The 21,263-nt window shown below is 42.7% G+C and overlaps 1 protein-coding gene across 1 annotated transcript; it reads right to left on the bottom strand.

Moving 5' to 3' along the window:
- Nucleotides 1-1,546: 1,546 nt before the first annotated feature.
- On the bottom strand, nt 1,547-2,888 carry LOC119323910 (ethylene-responsive transcription factor ERF014-like). Its single transcript, XM_037597628.1, has one exon. It carries the CDS (start codon nt 2,748-2,750, stop codon nt 2,037-2,039), a length of 714 nt encoding a protein of 237 aa, XP_037453525.1. The 5' UTR covers nt 2,751-2,888; the 3' UTR covers nt 1,547-2,036.
- Between the last annotated feature and the right edge of the window lie 18,375 nt (nt 2,889-21,263).

Raw genomic sequence — 21,263 nt, 5'->3', positions numbered from 1 at the left:
TGTGTTCTTATGGTTGGTAGCTCACAACCATATACTTATACTAGAGATAATTTGAGTAAGAGACAACATGTAGAATATTTTTCATGCATGGTTCATAATGAACCTGAATCTGTTTCTCACTTTTTGTTTTGTTCCACTTCGCACATGCTGTTTGGAGGTGGTAGCTCAGATCTTTCAGTTTCCCTTCCCGAATCAATTCATGATATTTGTCTCATGTGGTTTAATTTTAAGAAGATGGATGTTCCTAACATGTCATGTGTCGCTACCTTATGTAGCCTATGGATTGTTTATAACAAGATGCATTTCTAGCGCTTGGTCTGGAAAGATGTAAGGGTTTCGTTGAGAAGGGTAAGCGCTGTGTTGCATCAATTCAGATCTTGTGTAATGACTCTTACTCTGTGTTGATGCGAAGATGCTTGTTGCTCCTGGATCAGCAAAGAGGAGAGCTCCTGAGGATGTCATGGAGATGACTCCACCTACAAGTGGATATTGTGGCCTATATTAACCTTTCACCAGAGCTCTGGGATGTCATTCCAGTTAGATGTGTAATGTTGATGTTTGGCCGCTGATGTTGCACTTGTAGGCTTTATGTTTCAAATCAACTTGGTACCTATCATGGCCCTGCTACTTTAGTCAGGCTCAAGAGCTGGAAACAGTTTATGTTGCTAGGCTTTGCCTCATTTATAATAAAATTGGGGCGAGGAAACCCCCTTCATTCAAAAAAAAGTTGATTCCAGATATATTTGCGTTGATCAATAGTTGAGATCCAATTGAAGAGTCGCTTCTCCGAGTTTTGGACTAGAAGATCCGGAAAGCTCACATAAAGCCAAAATGCAAGCTATTTGCCTATGTTGGTAATTCACAAGCGGATCCTCGCGTCTTAATGGTCAAAGGGAGTTCACAACCCTGTGTGTCCTATGTGCCTAAAAGCTCTAGAAGGCCATACATTTTATGCGCCAATTTCCCCTTTTCATTAGTTTGGCGGAAAACTGGCTCCATAAAAATGTGTAATTATTTGATTTTGTTGAGAATTTGTGGGAGATGAACCTCGTAGCTGCCGCAAGCGGCTAAGAAGCGGGTGCATCCTATATACGTAGGAAAAAGCACGGTTCAAATATTCAACGATGTTCCAATGAAATTTCCTAAATTTTGCATATTGCAGTGAGGTCCAATGTACTTGTAACGCTGAAATTTTGAGTCGGGTTCAGACCACCAAAATATATGTTAAAATTTAATGGATTTAAAAAAATCAAAATTCAAAAGAACTTAAAAATGTGAAATTTCCGAAATTTCGCATATTTCCGAACTTATCAAGACACAAACTAGAAAGTGGCACGACAAGTGATGTGTGACATTAGCCAACCGCCATCAATTGCTAGGGTGTTTTGAGAGTAATCCACACTCAGTTACCGGGGTTTCTTATGATGTTGGTTCTCTTGAAAAGAACTCTACTTTGGAACGGCTATTTCACTCTCTTCAAATAGAAAATGTGACTCTTCTGCCATGTCTCCTAACCAAAAGGTTGACTTTAGAACATGTAGAGTACTCACCTAGAACGAAGCAAAATTAAAGAGGTAATTCATCATCATAACCCATTGCTTGCACACTTGCACAAACAGCTTTTACACATACTAGTACACATGTAAACTAATTGAAGGGAGTTGGCTCCATGGAAGCTGCCTTAAAACATGTAGCTCCATCAGACCTCCCCCACAAATGCATAATTGGCCTTGTACGGATACGTACTACTAGTACGCCAGTGGTACTAGTATATTATATTTAGCTACGGAATATGAATGAAATAATAATTAATCATCATTCTTCGCGAGGCCATGAAGTAAGAATTGATCATGGCCTGCGATTATTTTTACCGTGACCAATTCTTGGTCACTCGTAGTGGTAGTTGAGTAATTAATCTGTCAGTGTTGATGGAATTGCTTAGTGGTGATTTGACCAGTCGAAGCATGAAATGGCCTCCATGGCCAGTCGAAGCTCGAAGCTCGAAGCTCTCGGTCGGAGCTGGCATTTGAGCTCGATCAGTTGTAGGAGGAGAAGCTCCAGAGGCTGATCTCGCCTTCCTCCTCCCACTCGACGGGCGCCATGGGCGCCGGCGCGAAGAAGGTGCTGCACGGGTCCATCATCATGGCGTAGTCCATGCACTTGGGCGACTGGAAGAAGGCGTCGATGTCCGCCAGCGCGTCGTAGTCCACGCCGTCGTCGCCGTGCGCCATGGTCTCGTCGTCGTCGGCGTTGCTGTGGCGGGCGGACCGGTCCTCTGGGGAGCCGAAGGACGACGCGTTGTCGCCGTAGCCGCACGGCGGGGCGGCGCCGGGCCAGGAGGCAGAGGAGGCCATGGTGTGGGGAGGCTGCAGGGGGCTGCTGCTGGCACTGGCGGCGGCGGCAGCGGCGACGCGCTGGATGGACTTGGGCGACATGGCGCCGGCGGGGACGTGGAAGGGGAGGTGCACGGGGAAGTTGAGGTCGGCGGCGGAGCCCCGGAGGCAGAGCAGCGCGGCGTCGTAGGCGCGCGCGGCGGCCTCGGCGGTGGAGTAGGAGCCGAGCCATATGCGCGTCTTCTGGTTGGGCGCCCGGATCTCCGACACCCACGACCCCCAGCTCCGCATCCGCACGCCCTTGTACTGCTGCTGCTGCTGCCTCCCGCCGCCGCCGCCGCCCTGCCTCGCCGCCACCGCATTGCCGCCGTCGCCGCCGAGCCCCCCCTGCGGCTGCTGCTGCGCGCTCTTCACCATTTCCCGACCGATCACGCTCACCGACGACGCTCCTCGCTGTGACACGAACTTGACTTCTTTGATCTGCGAGCGACGCTGAACTCCGAGAGTGTGCAGAGACCAGTGCAGGTTGAAGTGGTAGCTAGGGGTGGTTGGTTGGGTGTGTGGCTGGTGCAGGCAGAGTGGTGTGCCCGATGGCTTATTTATAGGAACCAGGAGCATCAAAGCGTGCATTTTTATAAACTCGGCCATTTCTGCTTTCCTTTGTCTCACCTGAAATTGGTTGTGTGTCTCTCTGGTCTGCGTTTGTATAAAACCATTTCGCCCACATCACGCTGATACAAGCTTATTAGCATTATAGACCTTCCCACAAAAAAAATAGCAGTAGACCTCTGTTTCTAAATACTCTCTGTTCAGAAATGCAATACGTTTTTTTGACACTGTCAAAGTATCAAAAAACATCTTACATTTTAAGACAGATAAAGTATTTAGAAACGTCTTATATTTACAAAGTACTCCCTCCGTCCCATAATGTAAGATGTTTTTTGACACTACACTGGTGTCAAAAAACGTCTTATATTATGGGACGGAGGAGTACCTCTGCTTCTAATCTAAATACTACAAGACAAACATCTTATATTTAGGAACATAGAGTGTATTTTCCTTTCCTCTTCTGTTCTTTTGTACACCTCGGTACAGTACTACTGCGTCTGCAATAACGCAGAGGAAACACTAAGGAACATGCTTAACTGCAAATAATGGAAAGATCATGCAAATTCGATCATATATACGTACGCAGCATGTCAGCACCTCGGCAGCAACACGTTTTATGCTTAAAGTTTACTCAAAACTAAGCAAGGATGAGTTAGCCGCATGCAGCATATGCATGCATGCTCGCTCATTATGATTGGTCTGAGCGCTGGCGTGCATGCCGTGGCTTATCTTGTTCGGTGATCGCTGGGCACAAATCATTTTTTCGAGATGTACAGCTATAACAAGCGAGGAATTTAGAAACACCATTTTGAAGGTTTATCGCCGAAGTACTGTAAACGTCATTATGATCGTTGTGTTTTGCGTAATGGTCACCATAGACCACCAGAGCTGCTCCTCTCAATGTGCTTATGTCCCACTAGCTAGCAGCTGGAATTGCTTCCTTGATAACTTTTGTGGGAGTACGCGCAACAGCAAAAGGAAGACTCAATCTGAAGAAGTAGATGAAGATGAAGAAGACAAAGAAGAAGAAGGAGAAGATAGAAGCTTGATGATTTGCCCCTAATGAGATTTTGTCTTAATGACACTATGTTTAGAAGACAAGCCATGTTTGCATAGTGCTTACATAATGTATGTGTACTTTGAGATGAAACTAGCACAATGCGGTGCATTGCTAAGGAACCATAAAAAGATGATAAGATACTGTTGACTTAGGATATCATCAAATATGATGGCATCTTATTGTTGTTGCATGGTCATGATTAAAAAGAGAGCGCCGATATAACGAAAGACCATGTTGTAGTCATTGAAGAGTTTTACGCGACCATTTTTGGTGCTTTGCAAGATTTAGGGTGAGATAGCATTTTAAATGATAAAAGATAAGAGAATGGGCAAGAGTAATTTGAATGCACAAGATCATGTGTTTTGTAGGAGGATAATGTCTATGACTGCATTGGAATTGCAATGTGTTTGCTCTCTTCTGCTGTGCTATAGAACTGGAAGAATTGGTTGGGCAGAGAAATTAAAATCAAGACCATGATTTTGAAATAGAGTTGTATGCATTTATATAAAAAAATCGTAAGTGTTTTCTCATAATTAGGGTAGCAGTGTATTTGTTTATTTGGAATAAGTCTGTAACCGTGTAAAAAGTAACAATTGTTTGTTATAATTTATATCTTTTGGAAGGTTGCCAGTCTCACATGTGACTCCAACCTTTATAAGTAGGATATGGTCCCATATGGGAACTCACCATCAACTCCAACCTTTATAAGTACCTTATCCTCTCATATGTGAACTCGTCATCAACTCCATCATTTCTAAGTAGGAAAGATATGTGTACGGTCTATGGCACTTCCACCTGCGATTTCTCGTTTTTTTAGTCATATGCATGTCATAATACAAAGACGGGGTGCATCATACAAATATGTGGGAATGAACATACAAAATACATAGCCAGAAAAACCACAACCTAGAGAGAGAGAGAGAGAGGTCCCAAAAAAGTGTGTAAGTTGTTCTCACTTTCGACGCCCTTCAGGCCAGGTCAGCGTGGTATTGAATTTGTACGGATGGCGCTTGAAGTTGGCCTAGACCCTCCGGGCACCGGAGCCTCTGAATGGAATCCGACACCCTCCGGCCGAGGTCAGAGAGGGTATGATCTTGCCTGGACAACACACATAGCTGCCTAGAGCCTCTAGGGTATTGTTTTCTCGAAGAGAATCATATAAGCTAGCAAGTTATTGGGTCACCAAGTGCGCGTATTTGTAACTAGCAAGCAAATTCCCCTCAGTGAGAACCAAGATATCAATCCATGTAATCAACTTTTTCAAGCCCAATGCGTGCCCTTACATACAATTAGAAACTTCCTTGTATCCCCAACAATTCTAGCGTTGTCAATCTCACTAGCTTTGCTAGTTGCAACAAAGTTATGTGTGTGTCTAATTTTTGAAAGTGTTTCTGTATTTTGGGAATATCAATTGCAGAAAATAAAAGTGCATGTAAAATTAAAGTGGTAGTTGTTTTTACGTGGTAAATTGGACTTGATTCATAGGTACACTAGTAGGGTCTCTGCAATAAGCACCGATGTGAAAATATAAGCATAGATATGCAAGATAAATGATTAAGACAATATGGATAATTATATTATATGATGTGACGATATTATATAACTAGTATGTCCATGAATCTGTAGAACGGCTAGATGTCATAATCATCTATAGCTAATGCTTGTCCTAAAGACCATTGACAAACAGATTCATCCTCAAATATCAAGTTCAAAATAAAAATAGGATTGCATTAAGCAAGATGACATACAATTGATAATACATTCACATCACCTCAATATCATCACTGAGACAATGAGTTAACTATATTTCTATCCTTAGTGCACGAGAATACAATTATAACTTTTTCTATCTTATTGCCACTGAAACTTCACTTATAAAAATTAACCCCATCTAATGCACACCACTCCCACTATTGATCTTTCATCTAAAATGGCTAGTGGGTGTACTAGTGAATCAGAGAGCAAGTATATGCATCTATAAGCCATGCAAAACATCACACATGATTAGATAATAAAGAAACAATCATCACATAACAAAAGTAACCGCCATAATTGTGTCATATGGATCACAATCATGTTAGGTAGCTCACGTGATCTATAACATCAAAGAGTGGGGATAGATTGATGCATAGCTACTTACAAACCCATAGTCCAAGAGTGCACTACTCACATGTCATCATGGGAGCAGTAGAGGGTCAATGAAAAGTTTGAAGACAATGATTCGCACCTCCGGCAGAATCCAGAACAGGGCTGTAGATGACTTTCGCCTTAAATCGTGAATTGATTTGTGCATAAAATTCCATGATAGATATAATGAAGATCCGGAGGTATATATAAGTGTCGGGATTGAAGAGGAACAAGAGAGGGAACCCCATGAGGCCATGAGCCCATAGGGGGCTCCTAGCTTCTTAGTTAGGTCGACTGTGACTCTAGGGGCCCCCGGCCCATCTTCGACAGGTGACCACTGTTGGGGAAAGTTGCATGGAAAACAAAAAAAATCTATGCACACGCAAGATCTATCCATGGAGATGCATAGCTACGAGAGGGGGAGATCATCTATATACCCTTGTAGATAGCTAAGAGGAAGCGTATATAACGCGGTTGATGTAGTCCTACTCTTCGTGATCCAATCACGATCCAACCAATCTAGTGCAGAACGGACGACACCTCTGAGTTTAGCACACGTGCGGCTCGCTGACGTCTCCTCCTTCTTGATCCAGCAAGAGGGAAGGAGAAGTAGATGGGATCACAACCAACACGACGACATGGTGATGATGGTCCAACACGACGGCATGGTGATGATGGTGGTGGTGGAGCACCGACAACGCTTTGCTAAGCGTCGCCGGGATAATGTGTTGGAACTACGGAGTAATGGGAGAGAGAGGAGCGCCAGGGGCTTTGTGTCTCCTCTTGGGTGCCCCCTCCCTGCTACTTCTTGAGCTTGCGTTGGTTTTTTCATTGAAGAGGAAAGGGTGATGCAACAAAGTAGAAATAAGTATTTCCCTCAGTTGAGAACCAACGTATCAATCCAGTAGGAGGTACAAGCAAGTCTCCAATATATGCACCTGCACAAACAATCAAACACTTGCACCCAACGCGATAAAGGGGTTGTCAATCCCTTCATGGTCACTTGCAAGGGTGATATCTGATAGAGATGGATATAAAAGAAACAAAAGTAAATAAAATTCAGCGAGGTATTTTTGGGTTTTTGGTTTTATAGATCTGAAAATATATGATGGAAAATAGACCCGGGGGCCATAGGTTTCACTAGAGGCTTCTCTCTTGAATAAAGCATACGGCGGGTAAACAAATTACTGTTGAGCAATTGATAAAAAAGCGCATAGTTATGATGATATCTAAGGCAATGATCATGAATATAGGCATCACGTCCATGACAAGTAGACCGAAACGATTCTACATCTACTACTATTACTCCACACATCGACCGACTCCTGCCTGCATCTAGAGTTAAGTTCATAAGAACAGAGTAACACTTTAATCAAGATGACATGATGTAGAGGGATAAACTCAAGTAATATAATATAAACCCCATCTTTTTACCCTTAATAGCAACAATACAATATGTGCCTCCCTGCCCCTTCTGTCACTAGGAGAGGACACCGCAAGATTGAACCCATCACAAAGCACCTCTCCCATTGCAAGATAGATCAATCTAATTGGCCAAAACAAATTAATAAATAGGATAGAAATACGAAGCTATCAAATCATGCATATAAGAATTTAGAGGAGACTCAAATAATATTCATAGATTAACTGATCATAAATCCACAGTTCAGCGGATCTCAACAAACACACCGCAAAAGAAGATTACATCGGATAGAACTCCAAAAACATCGAGGAGAACATGGTCTTGAAGATCAAATAGAGAGAAGAAGCCATCTAGCTACTAGCTATGGACCCGTAGGTCTGTGGTAAACTATTCACGCATCATCGGTAGGGCAGCGAGATTGATGTAGAGGCCTGATACGTCTCCAACGTATCTATAATTTCTGATTGTTCCATGCTATTATATTACCCATTTTGGATGTTTATGGGCTTAACTATACACTTTTATATTATTTTTGGGACTAACCTATTAACCGGAGGCCCAGCCCAAATTGTTGTTTTTTTTGTCTATTTCAGTGTTTCGCAAAAAAAGGAATATCAAACGGAGTCCAAACGGAATGAAACCTTCGGGAGAGTTATTTTTGGAACAAACACAATCTAGGAGACTTGGAGTGGACGTCAAGAAGCAAACGAGGAAGCCACAAGGCAGGGAGGCGCGCCCTAGGGGGGTGGGCGCGCCCCTACCCTTGTGGGCCCCTCGTGGCTCTCCTGACCGACTTCCTTCGCCTATATATATTCACGTACCCTGAAAACATCCAGGAGCACTACGAAACCCTATTTCCACCGCCACAACCTTCTGTACCCGTGAGATTCCATCTTGGAGCCTTTTTCGGCGCTCCGCCGGAGGGGGAATCGATCACGGAGGGCATCTACATCAACACCATAGCCTCTCCGATGAGTTGTGAGTAGTTTACCACAGACCTTCAGATCCATAGTTATTAGCTAGATGGCTTCTTCTCTCTCTTTGAATCTCAATACAAAGTTCTCCTCGATCTTCTTGGAGATCTATTCGATGTAACTCTTTTTGCGGTGTGTTTGTCGAGATCCGATGAATTGTGGGTTTATGATCAAGTTTATCTATGAGAAATATTTGAATCTCCTCTGAATTCTTTTATGCATGTTGGTTATCTTTGCAAGTCTCTTCGAATTATCAGTTTGGTTTGGCCTACTAGATTGATCCTTCTTGCAATAGGGGAAGTGCTTAGCTTTGGGTTCAATCTTGCGGTGTCCTTTCCCAGTGACAGCAGGGGCAGCAAGGCACATATTGTATTGTTGCCATCAAGGATAAAAAGATGGGGTTTATATCATATTGCCTGAGTTTATCCCTCTACATCATGTCATCTTGCCTAATGCATTACTCTGTTCTTATCAACTTAATACTCTAGATGCATGCTGGATAGCAGTCGATGTGTGGAGTAATATAGTAGATGCAGAATTGTTTCGATCTACTTGTCGCGGACGTGATGCCTATATACATGATCATGCCTAGATATTCTCATAACTATGCACTTTTCTATCAATTGCTCGACAGTAAATTGTTCACCCACCGTAATACTTATGCTATCTTGAGAGAAGCCACTAGTAAAACCTATGGCCCCGGGGTCTATTTTCCATCATATAAGTTTCCAATATATTTTATTTTGCAATCTTTACTTTCCAATATATATCATAAAAATACCAAAAATATTTATCTTATTATTATTTGTATCAGATCTCACTTTCGCAAGTGGCCGTGAAGGGATTGACAACCCCTTTATCGCGCTGGTTGCGAGGTTCTTGTTTGTTTGTGTAGGTACGAGGGACTTGCGTGTAGCCTCCTACTGGGTTGATACCTTGGTTCTCAAAAACTGAGGGAAATACTTACGCTACTTTGTTGCATCACCCTTTCCTCTTCAAGGGAAAAACCAACGCATGCTCAAGAGGTAGCAAGAAGGATTTCTGGCACCGTTGCCGGGGAGGTCTACGCACAAGTCAAGACATACCAAGTACCCATCACAAATTGTTCTCCTTCGCATTACATTATTTTTCATTTGCCTCTCATTTTCCTCTCCCTACTTCACCCTTGCGTTTTATTCACCCTTCTCTTTTCGTCTTTTCGTTTGCTTTGATGTCTTACTTGGCTCGTTTGCTCGTTTGGTTGGAATAGTTGTTTATTTATTGCTAAACAGAGAACCTAAGATCTATGGATCCTCATCCGCTTGCCAATCTTTTTAAGATATCCAATTATGATGAACCAAACCCTAGTGATTTGATTGCACTACATTATCTTTATGAGGTTTTGCTTGAAATTCGTGAATCTGAAAATTGTGATGAAGAAATTTAAGAAGAGATTCAGATAGCTCCTTGAATAAAAAGCATGATTGCAATGATTTTATTTTAAATTCTCTTTATGTCAATTGTGCTAATAATATCCAAAACCCTAAGCTTGGGGATGCTAGTTTTGCTATGTCTACTACTTTTTGCAATGATCATGATTGGGGTGACTCTTCTTATGATTTTGAAAATTTATTTAAGCCCCATGATGAATATGAGATTGATAATAGTGTTTGCAATAATATTGAAAGTGGATTTGGAAGAGTGTCAACTTTAGATCCCACATATTTGGAGAATGTTCAATCTTATGGTATTTTTGATAAAACTGGGTTTGGAGAGGTCACGACTTTAGTCAATGTTAATCCCACTATTTTGGAAGAGTGTCAACTTTGCATGCATATGGATCATGTTGAGAATATGTTATGTGATAGCTATTTTGTTGAATTTGCTTATGATCCTACATGTAATTATTATGAGAGAGGAAAATATGGTTGTAGAAATTTTCATGTTACTAAATCACCTCTCTTCATGTTGAGATTGCTATCGTCTTCTTCCTTGCATATGCTAGTTTTTGCTTGCCTTGATAATTTGTTTGCTTATAAAAACCTATGCATAGGAAGTATGTTAGACTTAAGTGTGTTTGTCACATGTTTTATGATGCTATCTTTATGCTTCAATTCTTGTCTTTCATGTGAGCATCATCGAAATATTAATGCCTAGCTAGGGGCGTTAAACGATAGCGCTTGTTGGGAGGCAACCCAATTTTATTTTTGTTCTTTACTTTTTGCTCCTGTTTAGTACTAAATAATTCATCTAGCCTTTGGTTAGATGTGGTTTTATGTTTTAGTTAGTGTTTGTGCCAAGTAGAACCTATAGGATCATCTTGGGTGATAGTTAATTTGATCTTGCTGAAAAACAGAAACTTTTGCGCGCACGTGAATAATTTAATAAATCACAGAAATGTGCTTTTTAGTTGATTCTTTTTGCAGAAGATTAATATACAAATTTCCTAGGACTTCCTATTTTGGTAGGACTTTTAGAGTTCCACAAGTATTCGAAAGTTACAAATTGCTACAGACTGTTCTGTTTTTGGCAGATTCTGTTTTCCGTGTGTTGTTTGCTTATTTTGATGAATCTATGGCTAGTATCGGGGGGTATGTGTTGGGGAACGTAGTAGAAATTCAAATTCTCTATGCAACACCAAGATCAATCTATGGAGATTCTAGCAACAAGAGAGGGAGAGGATGAGCATCTTCATACCTTTGAAGATCGCTAAGCGGAAGCGTTAGAAGAACGCGGATAAAGGAGTCGTACTCGTAGCAATTCAGATCGCGGTTGATTCCGATCTAAGCACCGAACAACGGTGCCTCCGCGTTCAACACATGTACAGCCCGGGGTCGTATCCTCCTTCTTGATCCAGCGAGGGGAGAGGAGAAGTTGAGGAAGAACTCCGATAGCACGACGGTGTGGTGGTGATGGAGCTCGTGGTTCTCCGGCAGGGCTTCGCCAAGCACTACGGAGGAGGAGAAAGACTTGGAGGAGGGAGGGGCTACGCCAAAAACAAGGTTGCCGCAGACCTCCCACCCCCTCACTATATATAGGGGGAAGGGAGGAGGAGGAGGCACCCTAGGGTTCCCTAGGGGAGGGGCGGCGGCCATAGGGGAAACCCTAGATGGGTTTGGGCGCCCCCACCCCCTAGGAAACTTGCCCCCCAAGCCGAGAGGGGCGGCTGCCCTAGGGGTGGCGCCCCCACCTCTCCAGGTTATGTGAGATGGGGTGGGAGGGGCGCTCAGCCCCTTAGTGGGCTGATGTGCCCCCTCCCCTTGGCCCATAAGGCCCCCAACACTTGTCGGGGCCTCCGAAACCCCTTTCGGACACGCTGGTCATCACCTGGTACCCCCGAAACAATTCTGGACTCCAATACCCTTCGTCCAATATACCGATCTTCACCTCCGGATCATTCCGGAGCTCCTCGTCATGTTCAGGATCTCATCCGGGACTCCGAATAACCTTCGGTAACCACATACTATTTCCTATAACAACTCTAGCGTCACCGGACCTTAAGTGTGTAGACCCTACGGGTTCGGGAACCATGCAAACATGACCGAGACGTTCTGCGGTCAATAACCAACAGCAGGATCTGGATACCCATGTTGGCTCCTACATGTTCCACGATGATCTTATTGGATGAACCACGATGTCAAGGATTCAAGCAATCCCGTATGCAATTCCCTTTGTCAATTGGTATGTTACTTGCCCGAGATTCGATCGTCGGTATCCCAATACCTCGTTCAATCTCGTTACCGGCAAGTCACTTTACTCGTTCCGTAATGCATGATCCCGTGACTAACTACTTAGTCACATTGAGCTCATTATGATGATGCATTACCGAGTGGGCCCAGAGATACCTCTCCGTCATATGGAGTGACAAATCCTACTCTCGATTCGTGCCAACCCAACAAACACTTTCGGAGATACCTATAGTGCACCTTTATAGTCACCCAGTTACGTTGTGACATTTGGTACACCCAAAGCACTCCTACGGTATCAGGGAGTTACACAATCTCATGGTCTAAGGAAATGATACTTGACATTAGAAAAGCTTTAGCAAACGAACTACACGATCTTGTGCTATGCTTAGGATTGGGTCTTGTCCATCACATCATTCTCCTAATGATGTGATCCCGTTATCAATAACATCCAATGTCCATGGTCAGGAAACCATGACCATCTGTTGATCAACGAGCTAGTCAACTAGAGGCTCACTAGGGACATGTTGTGGTCTATGTATTCACACATGTATTGTGGTTTCCGGTCAATACAATTATAGCATGAACAATAGAAAATTATCATGAACAAGCAGATACAATAATAACCATTTTATTATTGCCTCTAGGGCATATTTCCAACAGTCTCCCACTTGCACTAGAGTCAATAATCTAGTTCATATCACTATGTGATTGTAACGAGTCCAACACCCATTGGGTTTGATCATATCTCGCTTGTGAGAGAGGTTACTAGTCAACAGGTCTGAATCTTTCAGATCCATGTGTGCTTTACAAATCTCTATGTCATCTCCTAGATGCAGCTACCACAGTCTATTTGGAGCTATTCCAAATAACTGTTCTACTATACGATTCCAGTTTACTTCTCAGAATAATCCGGATTAGTGTCAAAGTTCGCATCGGCGTAACCCTTTAGGACGAACTCTTTTACCACCTCCATAATCGAGAAAATTCCTTAGTCCACTAGTTACTAAGGAAATGTTTGACCGCTGTCTTGTGATCCATTCCTGGATCATTCTTGTACCCCTTGACTGACTCATGGCAAGGCACACTTCAGGTGCAGTACATAGCATAGCATACTGTAGAGCCTACGTCTAAAGCATAGGGGACGACATTTGTCCTTTCTCCCTCTTCTGCCGTGGTCAGGTCTTGAGTCTTACTCAATACTCACACCTTATAACACAGCCAAGAACTCCTTCTTTCCCGACCTATTTTGAACTCCTTCAAAATCTTGTCACAGTATGTATTCATTTGAAAGTACTATTGAGCGTTTTTGATCTATCCATATAGATCTTGATGCTCAATGTTCAAGTAGCTTAATCAAGGTTTTCCATCAAAAAACACTTTTCAAATACCCTGCTTTCCAGAAACTCTACATCATTTCTAATCAACAATATGTCAATAACATATACTCATCAGAAATTCTATAGTGCTCCCACTCACTTCTTTGGAAATACAAGTTTCTCATAAACTTTGTATAAACCCAAAATATTTGATCATCTCATCAAAGCGTATATTCCAACTCCGAGATGCTTACTCCAGTCCTTAGAAGGATTGCTGGAGCTTTGCATACTTGTTAGCATCTTTTAGGATTGACAAAACCTTTTGGTTGTATCACATACAACCTTTCCTCAAGAATATCATCGAGGAAACAATGTTTTGACATCCTAGCCGCAAGATTTCATAAATCATGCAGTAACTGCTAATATAATTCCAACAGACTCTTTAGCATCGCTATGAGTGAGAGAGTCTCATCGCAGTCAACTCCTTGAACTTGTCGGAAAACATCTTAACGACAAGTCGAGCTTTCTTAATGGTGATACTTACCATCATTGTCTGTCTTCCTTTTAAAATCCATCTGTACCCAATAGCCTTACGACCATCAAGTAGTTCTTCCAAAGTCTACACTTTGGTTTCTAGACATGGATCCTCTCTCGGGCTTTATGGCCTCTAGCCATTTGTCAGAATCCGGGCCCACCATCGCTTCTCCATAGCTCGTAGGTTCATTGTTGTCTAGCAACATGACCTTCAAGACATGATTACTATACCACTCTGAAGTAGTACGCATCCTTGTCACCCTACGAGGTTCGGTAGTGACTTGATCCGAAGCTTCATGATCACTATCATAAGCTTCTACTTCAATTGGTGTAGGCGCCACAGGAACAACGTCCTGTGCCCTACTACACATTAGTTGAAGTGACGGTTCAATAACCTCATCAAGTCTCCGCCATCCTCCCACTCAGTTCTTTCGAGATAAACTTTTCCGCGAGAAAGGACCTGATTCTAGAAACAATCCCTTTTGCTTCCGGAATTGAGACAGGAGGTATACCCAACTGTTTTGGGTGTCCTATGAAGATGCATTTATCCGCTTGGGGATCGAGCTTATCAGCATGAAACTTTTTCACATAAGCATCGCAGCCCCAAACTTTTAAGAAATGACAGCTTAGGTTTCTCTAAACCATAGTTCACACGGTGTCATCTCAACGGAATTACATGGTGCCCTATTTAAAGTGAATGTGGTTGTCTCTAATGCCTAACCCATAAACGATAGTGGTAATTCGATAAGAGACATCATGGTATGCCCCATATCCAATAGGGTGCATCTATGATGTTCGGACACACCATCACACTATGGTGTTCCAGGCGGTATTAGTTGTGAAACAATTTCCACAATGTCTTAATTGTGTACCAAACTCGCGACTCAAATATTCCTCTCTATGATCATATCATAGACATTTTATCTTCTTGTCACGACGATCGTCACCTTCACTCTGAAATTACTTGAACCTTTCAATAATTTAGACTCGTGTTTCATCAAGTAAATATACTTAGCATCTACTCAAATCATCTGTGAAGTAAGATCATAATGATATCCACTGCGTGCCTCGGCACTCATTGGACATCACACATCAAAATGTATTACTTCCAACAAGTTGCTTTCTTGTTTCATCTTACTGAAAAACGAGGCTTTCAGTCATCTTGCCCATGTGGTATGATTTGCATGTCTCAAGTGATTCAAAATCAAGTGAGTCCAAACGATCCATTTGTATGGAGTTTCTTCATGCGTACATACCAATAGACATGGTTCGCATGTCTCAAACTTTTCAAAAACGAGTGAGTCCAAAGATCCATCAACATGGAGCTTCTTCATGCATTTTATACCAATATGACTCAAATGGCAGTGCCACAAGCAGGTGGTACTATCATTACTATCTTATATCTTTTGGCATGAACATGTGTATCACTACGATCGAGATTCAATAAACCATTCATTTTAGGTGCAAGACCATTGAAGGTATTATTCAAATAAACAGAGTAACCATTATTCTTCTTAAATGAATAACCGTATTGCGATAGACATAATCCAATCATGTCTATGCTCAACGCAAACACTCAATAACAATTATTTAGGTTTAACACCAATCTCGATGGTAGAGGGAGTATGCGATGCTTGATCACATCAATCTTGGAAACACTTCCAACACATATCGTCATCTCACCTTTAGCTAGTCTCCGTTTATTTCGCAGCTTTTATTTCGAGTTACCAACACTTAGCAACCGAACCGATATCTAATACCCTGGTGCTACTAGGAGTACTAGTAAAGTACACATTAATATAATGTATATCCAATATACTTCTATCGACCTTGCCAGCCTTCTCATCTTCCAAGTATCTAGGGTAGTCCTGCTTCAGTGACCGTTCCCCTCATTACAGAAGCACTTAGTCTCGGGCTTGGTTTCAACCTTGCCCTTGTCCTTCTTGAAACTAGTGGTTTCACTAACCATCAACAATTGATGCTCCTTCTTGATTTCTACTTTCGCGGTGTCAAACATCGCGAATATTTCAAGGATCATCATATCTATCCCTGATATGTTATAGTTCATCACGAAGCTCTAATAGCTTGGTGGCAGTGACTATGGAGAACCATCGCTATCTCATCTGGAAGATTAACTCTCACTCGATTCAAGTGATTGTAGTACCCAGACAATCTGAGCACATGCTCAACGATTGAGCTTTTCTCCCTTAGTTTGTAGGCTAAGAAACTCGTCGGAGGTCTCATACCTCTTGACGTGGGCACGAGCCTGAAATCCCAATTTCAGTCCTTTGAACATCTCTTATGTTCCACGACGTTTCAAAATCGTCTTCGGCACCACAATTCTAAACCGTGTAACATTACTGAACTATCACGTAGACATCAAAACGTGTATGTCAGATGTTCGCAACATCCACATACAACGTTTGAGGTTCAGCACACCAAGCGGTGCATTAAGGACATAAGCCTTCTATGTAGTAATGAGGACAATCCTCAGTTTATGGACCCAGTCCGCATAATTGCTACTATCAACTTTCAACTAAATTTTCTCTAGGAACATATCTAAAACAATATAACTAAAGTGCGAGCTACGACATAATTTGTAAAGACCTTTTGACTATGTTCATGATAATTAATTTCATCTAATCAAATTATTAATGAACTCCCACTCAGATAGACATCCCTCTAGTCATCTAAGTGATACATGATCTGAGTCAACTAGGCCGTGTCCGATCATTACGTGATATGGACTAGTCATCATCGGTGAACATCTTCATGTTGATCGCATCTACTATATGACTCATGTTCGACCTTTTGGTCTCTTGTGTTCCGAGGCCATGTCTGTATATGCTAGGCTCGTCAAGTCAACCTAAGTGTTTCGCGTGTGTAAATCTGGCTTACACCCGTTGTATGCGAACGTTAGAATCTATCACACCCGATCATCACGTGGTGCTTCGAAACAACGAACTTTCGCAACGGTGCATAGTTAGGGGGAACACTTTCTTGAAATTTTAGTGAGGGATCATCTTATTTATGCTACCGTCGTTCTAAGTAAATAAGATGTAAAAACATGATAAACATCACATGCAATCAAATAGTGACATGATATGGCCAATATCATTTTGCTCCTTTTGATCTCCATCTTCGGGGCGCCATGAGCATCATCGTCACCGACATGACACCATGATCTCCATCATTGTGTCTCCATGAAGTTGTCTCACCAGCTATTACTTCTACTACTATGGCTAACGGTTTAGCAATGAAGTAAAGTAATTACATGGCGTTATTCAGTGACACGCAGGTCATACAATAAATAAAGACAACTCCCATGGCTCCTGCCGGTTGTCATACTCATCGACATGCAAGTCGTGATTCCTATTACAAGAATATGATCAATCTCATACATCACATATATTTCATTCATCACATCCTTCTTGGCCATATCACATCACACGGCATATGCTACAAAAACAAGTTAGACGTCCTCTAATTGTTGTTGCAAGTTTTTACGTGGCTGCTATAGGTTTCTAGCAAGAACGTTTCTTACCTACACCAAAACCACAATGTGATATGCCAATTGCTATTTACCCTTCATAAGGACCCTTTTCATCGAATCCGATCCGACTAAAGTGGGAGAGACTGGCACCCGCTAGCCACCTTATGCAACAAGTGCATGTCAGTCGGTGGAACCAGTCTCACGTAAGTGTACGTGTAAGGTCGGTCCGGGCCGCTTCATCCCACAATACCATCAAAACAAGATATGACTAGTAACAGTAAGCATATTGAACAAAATCAACGCCCACAACAACTTGTGTTCTACTCGTGCATAGAATCTACACAATAGACCTAGCTCATGATGCCACTGTTGGGGAACATAGCAAAAATTCAAAATTTTCTACGCAACACCAAGATCAATCTATGGAGATTCTAGCAACAAGAGAGGGAGAGGATGAGCATCTTCATACCTTTGAAGATCGCTAAGCGGAAGCGTTACAAGAACGCGGATGAAGGAGTCGTACTCATAGCGATTTAGATCGCGGTTGATTCCGATCTAAGCACCGAACAACGGTGCCTCCGCGTTCAACACACATACAGCCCGGGGTCGTCTCCTCCTTGTTGATCCAGCAAGGGGAGAGGAGAAGTTGAGGGAGAACTCCGACAGCACGACGGCGTGGTGGTGATGGAGCTCGTGGTTCTCCAGCAGGGCTTCGCCAAGCACTACAGAGGAGGAGAAAGAGTTGGAGGAGGGAGGGGCTACGCCAAAAACAAGGTTGTTGCAGCCCTCCCACCCCCTCACTATATATAGGGGGAAGGGGGGAGGAGGAGGCGCCCTAGGGTTCCCTAGGGGAGGGGCGGCGGCCATAGGGGAAACCCTAGATGGGTTTGGGCGCCCCCACCCCCTAGGAAACTTGCCCCCCAAGCCGGGAGGGGCGGCTGCCCTAGGGGTGGCGCCCCCACCTCTCCAGGTTATGTGAGATGGGGTGGGAGGGGCGCTCAACCCCTTAGTGGGCTGATGTGCCCCCTCCCCTTGGCCCATAAGGCCCCCCAACACTTGTCGGGGCCTCCGAAACCCCTTTCGGACACGCTGGTCCTCACCTGGTACCCCCGGAACAATTTCGGACTCCAATACCCTTCGTCCAATATACCGATCTTCACCTCCGGATCATCCCGGAGCTCCTCATCACGTCCGGGATCTCATCTGGGACTCCAAACAACCTTCGGTAACCACATACTATTTCCCATAACAACTCTAGCGTCAGCGAACCTTAAGTGTGTAGACCCTACGGGTTCGGGAACCATGCAAACATGACCGAGACGTTCTCCGGTCAAGAACCAACAGCGTGATCTGGATACCCATGTTGGCTCCCACATGTTCCACGATGATCTCATCGGATGAACCACGATGTCAAGGATTCAAGCAATCCCGTATGCAATTCCCTTTGTCAATCGGTATGTTACTTGCCCGGGATTCGATCGTCGGTATCCCAATACCTCGTTCAATCTCGTTACTGGCAAGTCACTTTACTCGTTCCATAATGCATGATCCTGTGACTAACTACTTAGTCACATTGAGCTCATTATGATGATGCATTACCGAGTGGGCCCAGAGATACCTCTCCGTCATATGGAGTGACAAATCCTAGTCTCGATTCGTGCCAACCCAACAAACACTTTCAGAGATACCTGTAGTGCACCTTTATAGTCACCCAGTTACGTTGTGACGTTTGGTACACCCAAAGCACTCCTACAGTATCAGGTAGTTACACAATCTCATGGTCTAAGGAAATGATACTTGACATTAGAAAAGCTTTAGCAAATGAACTACACGATCTTGTGCTATGCTTAGGATTGGGTCTTGTCCATCACATCATTCTCCTAATGATGTGATCCCGTTATCAATGACATCCAATGTCCATGGTCAGGAAACCATGACCATCTATTGATCAACGAGCTAGTCAACTAGAGGCTCACTAGGGACATGTTGTGGTCTATGTATTCACACATGTATTGCGGTTTCCGGTCAATACAATTATAGCATGAACAATAGACAATTATCATGAACAAGGAAATATAATAATAACCATTTTATTATTGCCTCTAGGGCATATTTCCAACAGTATGAACCACAGAGAAGTTGGAATACAGTAGGTTTAACACCAATATAAATAAAGAATGAGTTCATTACAGTACCTTAAAGTGGTGGTTTGCTTTCTTGCACTAATGGTTCTCATGAGATTTTCTGTTGAGTTTTGTGTTGTGAAGTTTTCAAGTTTTGGGTAAAGATTTGATGGATTATGGAATAAGGAGTGGCAAGAGCCTAAGCTTGGGGATGACCAAGGCACCCCAAGGTAAATTCAAGGACAACCAAAAGCCTAAGCTTGGGGGTGCCCCGAAAGGCATCCCCTCTTTCGTCTTCGTCTATCGGTAACTTTACTTGGAGCTATATTTTTATTCACCACATGATATGTGTTTTGCTTGGAGCGTCTTGTATGATTTGAGTCTTTGTTTTTAGTTTACCACAATCATCCTTGCTGTACACACCTTTTAGGAGAGACACACATGATTCGGAATTTATTAGAATACTCTATGTGCTTCACTTATATCTTTTGAGATAGACAATTTTGCTCTAGTGCTTCACTTATATCTCTTTAGAGCAAGGCGGTGGTTTTATTTTGTAGAAATTATTGATCTCTCATGCTTCACTTATATTATTTTGAGAGTCTTTTAGAACAGCATGGTATTTGCTTTGGTTGTAAAATTAGTCCTAATATGATGGGCATCCAAGTTGGGTATAATAAAAACTATTATATAAAGTGCATTAGAACACTTTGATCAATTTGATACTTGATAATTGTATTGAGATATAAAGGTGGTAATGTTAGAGTTATGCTAGTTGGGTAATTATGAAATTGAGAAATACTTGTGTTAAAGTTGGCAAGTCTCGTAGCATGCACGTATGGTAAATGTTGTGTGACAAATTTGTTGCATGGGGTGTTCTTTTGATTGCCTTCCTTATGTGTGGAGGTCGGGATCGCGCGATGGTTAACTCCTACCAACCCATCCCCTAGGAGCATGCGTAGTATTACTTTGCTTCGAGGGCTAATAAACTTTTGCAATAAGTATATGAGTTCTTTATGACTAATGTGAGTCCATGGATTATACGCACTCTCACCCTTCCACCATTGCTAGCCTCTCTTGTGCCGCGAAACTTCCGCCGGTATCATACACCTACCATTTACCTTCCTCAAAACAGCCACCATACCTACCTATTATGGCATTTCCATAGCCATTCCGAGATATATTGCCATGCAACTTTCCACCGTTCCGTTTATTATGACACGCTCCATCATTGTCATATTGCTTTTGCATGATCATGTAGTTGACATCATATTTGTGGCAAAGCCACCTTTATAATTCTTTCATACATGTCACTCTTGATTCATTGCATATCCCGGTACACCGCCGGAGGCATTCACATAGAGTCATATTTTGTTCTAAGTATTGAGTTGTAATTCTTGAGTTGTAAATAAATAAAAGTGTGATGATCTTCATTATTAGAGCATTGTCCCAAGTGAGGATAGGATGATGGAGACAATGATTCCCCCACAAGTCGGGATGAGACTCCGGACTTTTCAATAAATAAAAGAGGCCAAAGAAGCCCCAAAAAAGAGGCCCAAGAAGCCCACCAAAATAAAAAACGAAAAAAATGAGAGAAAAAGAG

The sequence above is a fragment of the Triticum dicoccoides genome, chromosome 6B (genome assembly GCF_002162155.2).
Source record: "Triticum dicoccoides isolate Atlit2015 ecotype Zavitan chromosome 6B, WEW_v2.0, whole genome shotgun sequence".
In the NCBI taxonomy this organism is placed as follows: domain Eukaryota; kingdom Viridiplantae; phylum Streptophyta; class Magnoliopsida; order Poales; family Poaceae; genus Triticum; species Triticum dicoccoides.
The sequence above is the reverse complement of the archived record's forward strand: the minus strand, read 5'-3'. Positions and strand labels throughout refer to the sequence as shown.

What these genes read in the sequence shown, in the direction of transcription:
- LOC119323910 (XM_037597628.1), bottom strand. Translation starts at nt 2,750, where the DNA reads ATGGTGAAGAGCGCGCAGCAGCAGCCGCAGGGGGGGCTCGGCGGCGAC.